The 8,211-nt window shown below is 40.4% G+C and overlaps 1 protein-coding gene and 1 pseudogene across 1 annotated transcript; both read right to left on the bottom strand.

Moving 5' to 3' along the window:
* LOC126018751 (pyruvate dehydrogenase E1 component subunit alpha, mitochondrial-like) lies at window positions 1–2,448 on the bottom strand (annotated as a pseudogene).
* Window positions 2,449–4,489: 2,041 nt separating this feature from the next.
* On the bottom strand, window positions 4,490–5,425 carry LOC126017772 (olfactory receptor 4D9-like). Its single transcript, XM_049779826.1, has one exon. The coding sequence runs from the start codon at window positions 5,423–5,425 to the stop codon at window positions 4,490–4,492; it is 936 nt and encodes a 311-aa protein (XP_049635783.1).
* Window positions 5,426–8,211: the final 2,786 nt, after the last annotated feature.

The raw sequence follows: 8,211 nt of genomic DNA, 5'->3' as shown, positions 1-8,211 counted from the left end.
TTAACTAATAGACTTATACTTGATCCATTGAATTGCACCCCAAATTTCCGAAGGTGGCTCACTGGTATATATGTGATAGCCTAGCTCTTCCAAAGGCGGTTCAGGATCAGTAGTGGCAAACTGTGCAGCATCCTCAATTTCTTTCCTCACTTTAACATCAATTTCCTTTAATTCTTCAATGCTGGCAAGATTGTTGTTGGCTATTCTATCCTTGAGAAGCATGATCGGATCCCTCTTGCTTCTCATTTCCTGAATTTCTTCTCGGGTCCGGTAACTGACTCCAGGATCACTTGTGCTGTGTCCATGGTAATGGTAAGTCTGAAGATCCATCAGTATGGGTCCCTTTCCAGATCTACAATAAGCAGCTGCAAACTTTGTCACTTCCTGGATACAGAAGACATGCATTCCATCTACCCTCAGTCCTGGGATGAAGTCACCTCTCTTGTAGTAATCGGTGCTGGCTGTTGCTCTCTCCACAGATGTTCCCATTCCGTGGTGGATATTTTCACAGATGAAAATACAAGGTAATTTCCACAAAGCTGCCATATTATAAGCTTTAAAAATCTGACCCTGGTTAGCAGCACTATCACTATATAGAATCAAACAGATCTCATCTTTTCCATTATACTTACAGGCCAAAGCAATCACAGCTTCCAGGGGTACCTGAGCTCTGAAGATGCCATTGCCCTAGTAGAAGTTCTTGCCCTAGTAGAAGTTCTTAGTATACATGTGCATGGAGCCCCCACCCCCTACCCCTTCCTTTGGCACAGTCTCCTTTTTGGCTTGTAAATTCTACAAGAATCTCTCTGACAGTAAGAGCACGAGTGCAGGTAAAGCCATGGGCCCGATAAGCTGTGATAAGGTGGGCTGTGGGATTTTTGACTCCCTCTAGGCCCACACAACAAGCTTCCTGACCATCATACAAGTGACAGAAGCCACGAATCATCTGCTTGTACAGCTGATCTGCCTTTAACTTTATTCTGCGCACAGTCTGCACCAGCTAGTAGTGCTTGAGTCCATCCTCCCTGTTGAGCATGGTTGTAGCAGGAGGGCCTTCTTTCAGCATGTGAAGATCACATTTCTTTTTTTGGGTCACACCCGGCAACGCTCAGGGGTTACTCCTGGCTCTACGCTCAGAAATTGCTCCTGGCAGGCTCAGGGGACCTTATGGAACGCCGGGATTCGAACCACTGTCCTTCTGCATGCAAGGCAACGCCTTATCTCCATGCTATCTCTCCGGCCCCAAGATCACATTTCTTAATTTCAAAAGTAGCATCATTTACAATGACAACTCTAAGGGACCCAGGCTGCTGCGCCGGGTGTCCCCAAGTCTCCTTTAGGTGCCCCAAGAGCTGTTTTTTTTTTTTTTTTTACCCCTGGCAATGCTCAGGGGTAGTCTTGGCTCTTTACTCAGGAATCATTCCTGGCAGTACTCATGGGACCATATAAGATGCCAGGGATAAAACCTAGCTCAAATGTATGCAAGACAAGCACCTTATCCGCTATACTATCTCTCATGTCCTACCATGAATGATAGTTTTAAGTAAAGGAAATTTGTGTTAAGTAAACAAAATGTGGGGGCCTGGAGAGATAGCAGCAGGAGGGCATTTGTTTTCCATTTCCGGCATCCCAGATGGTCCCTCAGCCTGCCAGGGATGATTTCTGGGTGCAGAGCCAGGAATAACCCTTAAGCACCGCTGGTGTGGCCCAAAAACAAAAACGAAAATACAAAAAAGAAAGGCAAAAGACACACTCCATAACAGGGGCCAGAGAGATAGTACAGAGGGGCAAGGTGGTGCCTTGTACTGGTGACCACCACTGGATGTGCCCCTCCCAAAAAAAAGAAAACAAAAACACTTGTTAACATTGCTTTTATTTATTCCAGCTAAGTGCCTCTAATGCTAGATAAGCGGGACATCTTAATGAGTATCTTATTTGAAAATACAATTATGGGGCCTGGAGAGATAGCACAGTGGCATTTGCCTTGCAAGCAGCCAATCCAGGACCAAAGGTGGTTGGTTCGAATCCCGGTGTCCCATATGGTCCCCCGTGCCTGCCAGCAGCTATTTCTGAGCAGACAGCCAGGAGTAACCCCTGAGCACTGCTGGGTGTGGCCCAAAAAAACAAAACAAAAAAAAAAACAAAAAAAAACAAAAAAAAAGAAAAAGAAAATACAATTATGGGGCCAGAGAGATAATATGGAGGTAAGGCATTTGCCTTGTATGCAGAAGGATGATGGTTCAAATCCTGGCATCTCATATGGTCCCCTGAGCTTACCAGGAGCAATTTCTGAGTGTAGAGCCAGAAATTGAGCACTGCCAGGTGTGACCCAAAAAGAAAATAGAATTAATACAAAACTTGCCTTTTATGTTAACTACCATATAATGACATTCTGATGGTTTATTTTGGGGTCACCACTGCTGTCTTCAATACCTGCCTCTCCTTCATCTCTTCTGCTATAACCACACTCCTGTTGACATTGGGATTTTGGGAAAGAATAATTCAATGGGAGGAGTCCTTGATATAATTGACTTGAAAGTCAAAATAATTTTTCATAAACTTACAAAGGCATAAATAGGTTTGCAGTCATGCATAAAGCTCAACTCTGAGTGCAACAAGCTGGAGAAATGAGTCCCAAGTACTTAACACTTTATGAAAAGAGCATCTGAATGTGGAGTAAACCTAAATTTGATATTGTAAAATTCCATGTGCAGCTAATTAACAGTAAGGCCATTGCGTATCAAGTGATCTGTTTTAGGAAATAAGAATTTTAAATATTTTATGGTGACTACACTTACATGATTGGAACCGAAGCTACCACCCACCATAAAATTTATTTGTAACTTAATGATAACTTTGTAGAATAAAATGAAGTCATGTTATATTGCATTTAAGTGTTTATTGTTAGACACATCTAAACTTTAGGAATAGTAAAAAGTAATGGAAATAAAATTTTCTCCCAGAACTTAATACATTCAATGCACATATATTTCTCCAGATGAATAAATACAAAGCAAGTTATTTAAAAAGAAGCTTCAAAATGATTAACAGAGCAGAGATGCTAGGACAGGAGTTTTGTTTGTTACTGCTGGCTCTGCACCCAGGAATCACTCTTTAGTGTTTTGGGGACCATATGGGATGCTGAGGATCAAACCTGGATGGGCCACATACAAGATAAGCACCTTACTTGCTGTACTATCACTTCAACCCTTAGAACAAATTATTTATAAACAGGATAGAATGCGTTGCTTATAAACAGTTCCGGGTAGTAAACAACAGTTAGTGACTTTATAAATTTATAATAAACGAGTAAATGGTGAATACACAGGACAACTATTGTTGAATTATGATTTATCTGCTGGAGGTGAGACGGATGATTCTGTGACCCACTGAATGTTTCGATATCATGGTGCTCCTCTTTACTCCATTGCCTGGATACCCAAGAACTTTTTTTTTCTAGGGGGGGAGGGTCACACCCGGCATCGCTCAGGAATTATTTCTGGCCCTACATTCAGAAATCACCCCTGGCAGGCTTGGGGACCATATGGGATACCAGGATTTGAACCACTGTCCTGCATGCAAGGTGAACACACTACTTCCATGCTATATCTCAGGCCCAGAACTTTTATTCTATAATATTGGTGTCTTGCTTGCTTTCACTTACTCTTGACATAAATGATTATTCTGGCCTGATGTCAAGCCTGTCCTTTCTCTTGAACATGCCTCTTGCATGTTCTGTGACACCTGTGTTCTCCTCTGAACACATATCTTTGTTTGCTTGCCTTTTTCTGGAGAAGCCCGTGCTCTCTCTTGAACATGTATCCTCTCTTTCTCTCTCTCTTTCTCTCTCTCTCTCTCTCTCTTTTTGATTTTTTGTTTTTGGGCCACACCCGGCGTTGCTCAGGGGTTACTCCTGGCTGGCTGCTCAGAAATAGTTCCTGCAGGCACGGGGGACCATATGGGACACCGGGATTTGAACCAACCACCTTTGGTCCTGGATCGGCAGCTTGCAAGGCAAATGCCACTGTGCTATCTCTCTGGGCCCGTATCCCCTCTCTTATTCTCCCCTCATTCCTTATAAATAAATTTCATTCAATCAAAGCTATTTTAATTAAAAAAATAAAGGGAAGATAATTTCCTTTTGGTTTAACTTCCTGTCAGTGTTCTGACAGTGTTCCTGTCAGTTTCAGATTAAAGATTCTTTGTGTATTTGTCATCTTCTCTGTTTAATTGTTTATGTATGAGTCCCAGTATGTGATAGCTAATATCACAGATATTTCATGGTTGCTGTGATAGTACAGAAGGTAGGGCACTTACCTTGAGCGCTGCTGAGTTAGATTCAATCCCCAGCATCCCAAATGGTTTCCCAAGAATTTCCAGGCTTAATTCCTTAGTGCAGAGTCAGGAGTAAGCTGAGAATTGTTGGATGTGTCCTCCCAAACAGCCAATTTCAATTGTATTGCATCTTTATCAAAAACATAATAGTAGACTATTCCTTTTCAAAAAATGTTAGTTTTCTCTTCAATCTCTTCATGGATGACTTCATCTCGTGGTTCCTCAGGGTGTAGATGAGAGGGTTGAGGACAGGAATGATGATAGTAAAAGTGACAGAGACAGCTCTGTCCATGGGAAGGGCAGTGAAAGGTCGGGCATACACATAAATGCAGGGCACAAAGTGCAGGGTCACCACGGTGATATGGGAGGTACAGGTGGAGAGGGCTTTCTTTCTGCCCTCTCCAGTGTGTGATCTCAGCATCATCAGTATCACTGTGTAGGATGCCAGAAGAAGGACAAAAAACAAGGTCGTGACTAAACCATTGTTGGAGATCATTAGGAGCTCAAGAACAAAGGTATCAGCGCAGGCAAGTTTAAGGACTTGGGGGACATCGCAGTAGAACCCATCTACAACATTGGGTCCACAGAAGGGGAGTGGGAGTAATAGGGCAATCTGCACAATGGAATGGACAAAGCCCCCTACCCAGGAGGCTACAATGAGGGCAGTGCATCTCTCCCTGCTCATGATGGTCACATAGTGCAAAGGCTTGGAGATGGCCATGTAGCGGTCAAAGGCCATAATAGAGAGAGAGAAAATGTCTGCTCCACCGAGGAAGTGGAAGAAAAATATCTGTGTGATGCAGCCATCGAAGGAGATGGTCTTTCTCTTTGACAGGAGGTCTATGAGGACCTTTGGGGTAGTGATGGAGGAGAAGCAGATGTCCAAGACGGAGAGGTTGCGAAGCAGGAAGTACATGGGAGTATGAAGGCGGGACTCACAGGTCACAACGACCATGATGGCAACATTGGCCAACACAGTTGTTGTATAAACTAGAGATAAGAAAAAAAGTAAGAGCAAGCTTAGCTCTTGAGACTGAGCAAGTCCACCAAAAATAAATTCAGACACCCTGCTATGATTTTTCAGGGCCATTGGATAGTTCTTCATCTATCTATAGCTTTGAAAAAGAAATAAAATAATGGCATTATGAGGCAAGGAAGACTGATTTCTTATCTAGACATTAAGCATTCAGAAATACCCTTCTTTGCTATGTTATTTGACATGAACTTTGAGTCACCTAGAAAAAGAAGATGATTTAATTAGATGATTCCAGCAACTTCATTCGTACAAATTGTGGGTTGAACTGGGTTTTCTTCTTGTTGGGGGTCTTTATTAGGGCCCAAACCAGGAGTGACTGAGGCAGAGAATTCAAAGAAGGCTCTTTGGCAAGTATTGTGGTTTCCTTTGCCCTCTGTGAATCAGAGACCCTTTTATTCCTTTCTTGTTCTTGCCTTTCTGTAGCTTAAAATCCTGTGAAATAAACCTTTAAATACTTTTAAATAGTAACATGACCAAGTAAGGTCAAACAGTATAATATATATTTAAAACTGATTGTATGGGGCCAGAGTAACAGTATAGTGGGTAGGGTGCTTGCCTTACACGTGGCCAACCCAGGTTCAATCTTTGGCATCTCATATGGTCTCCCCAAAACTGTAGGACTAATTTCTGAACACCGTTGCAAGGGTAAACCTTGAACACCATTGGGTGTGGCCCCAAACAAAAAATGATTGCACATTGAAATGCAATAAAAATACCAAGACCTTTGTGTAAGGAAACCTCTGTATATTTCTTTTATTTTTTCTTTTCCTTTTTTTGCCCATATCCACCTGTGTTTTGGCCTTTCTCTTGACTCTGCACTCAAAGAACCTTCTGGTAGGGCCTCAGAGGAGCATCTATAGTGCTGGGAATCAAACCCAGGTTGGCCAAATGCAAGTTTAAAGGATGGTATAACCTACTTGCTATATATATCATTTCTCTAGCTTTTTTTTTTAAGCACCTAGGGATGCTTTAAGTTGACACTGGGTTCTGTGTTCAAGTTTGCTCTTGGGCGTGCTAGGGATACTGCCAGGAATAAAACCCAATATAGCTGTGTGCAAGGCAACACTGTACTTGATGTACCATCTCTCTAGTCTTCAGGAAGACCTTTGCTAATTTTTTCTTCAATAATACTGAAACTGAGCATTGTAAACATAGGTCAGCTCTCCAAGGTCCATGGAGCTTTCCACTGAGAAAGCAGTGCAGACAAAACACTTCTCATGGTTCCTAGACAATATAGTATACTACCTTCCAGTTTCATAATGTACAAGTTCAAGAATAATCTGTATAGATATTTCATTACAGAAATTTTCTGGATCTTTTCACAGTAGAGCTCATTCTCTATTTACTTTCTCCAACACAATATTTTATTATTTTTAATTTTTTTTAGTATTGACTTTTTGGTTTTTTGGATCATATCCAGTGATGTTCATGTCTCCTGACTTTGTACTCAGGAATTAGTCCTGATGGGCTCAGGACAACTGAATCTGGATTGCCTGGTATTGAATCCAGTAATGGAATGCTTGGGACTGAACTGGGATTGTCTGTACAAAAGGTAAATGTCCTACATGCTGTGATATCTCTCTGGCCCCTCAATAAATATTTTATTCAATTAATGAATTAAATCAGACTATTACACATGGCTTAGGAACACTGTACTGAAGTATGAATAAGAAGAATATTGGATAACACAGGCTAAGAAACTATTTAATAACTATGATGCCACCTTAGATGCCAGATAGAGAGTTGCTTTTTGATTCAGGCAATAAAATAAAATTTGCTCTCTCATCCTGAGAAAATCATATTACTATCTGTGCCTCAGTTTCTCAGTGGCAAATGTTGGATCATGTTAGTATGATATAGTTGGGCAAGGTTGAGAGGTCAGGAGGAGAGCACACAAATTCTGCCCTTTTTTGCCACCTAAAATAAGTTCTTCATTTTCCTTCCCCTTCTTTTACTTATGTGGGGAACAAAATGCTTACTTCATTAGACAAAATCATTAAATATATGATTAAATATGAGCTTTAGAGCATTGATCAGATAATAAGCACTTAATTTATTTTGTTTCCCTTTCTTTTCCCTGAATATTGCATTTGACTTACCTGTTATAAAGGATTATTTGTGAAGATATTCACATAACATAAAATAATATACAATAGAGGCATAGCTTTTTTGGAACCAATTTTCTTATTTTTGTTGTAATCAGTTTGGGTGAACTAACATCTGAATTAACAATGGCCCAGAGACTTCAACACTGGGTCACTAAATTTTAGAATAGGGTTGATTCAAGAGTCATGAGCAAGAAAAAAATATGATGCTCTCTTTGAGAAATCTGATTTTAAGAAAAATTGGAGTTTTAAAAAATCATCATAAAAATTCAATATCCAGTTTTATGGGGGAGATTAAAATCCCTGTGTCCAAACCCTAAATTGTATCAACATTATACTTTAAATTTATCTTCATTATTTCATCAAGAACAGATATTTAACTGGAAAGCCTGTCTGGAGTACAGGTGGGTGTGGGGTATGATGGAGGGAGATTTGGGACATTGGTGGTGGGAATGTTGCACTGGTGAAGGGGGGTGTTCTTTACATGACTGAAACCTAATCACAATCATATTTGTCATCAAGATGTTTAAATAAAGAAAAAATATTAAAAAACCCAGATATTTTGTCTTTTACCAAACTAAACCCATTTTTATGACTATTACATAGTCATTCCTTCTTTCCTAGTGTTTAATATCTGCTTCATGATTTCCATTACTATAATTTTTAGCTATTTTTTGTACTACCTAATACACTGATATATTTTCAATATTTATTCTATTTACACATATATTGCCT

The sequence above is a fragment of the Suncus etruscus genome, chromosome 9 (assembly GCF_024139225.1).
Source record: "Suncus etruscus isolate mSunEtr1 chromosome 9, mSunEtr1.pri.cur, whole genome shotgun sequence".
Lineage (NCBI taxonomy): Eukaryota > Metazoa > Chordata > Mammalia > Eulipotyphla > Soricidae > Suncus > Suncus etruscus.
Note: the sequence above shows the minus strand (reverse complement) of the source record. Positions and strands in the feature narration are given on the sequence as shown.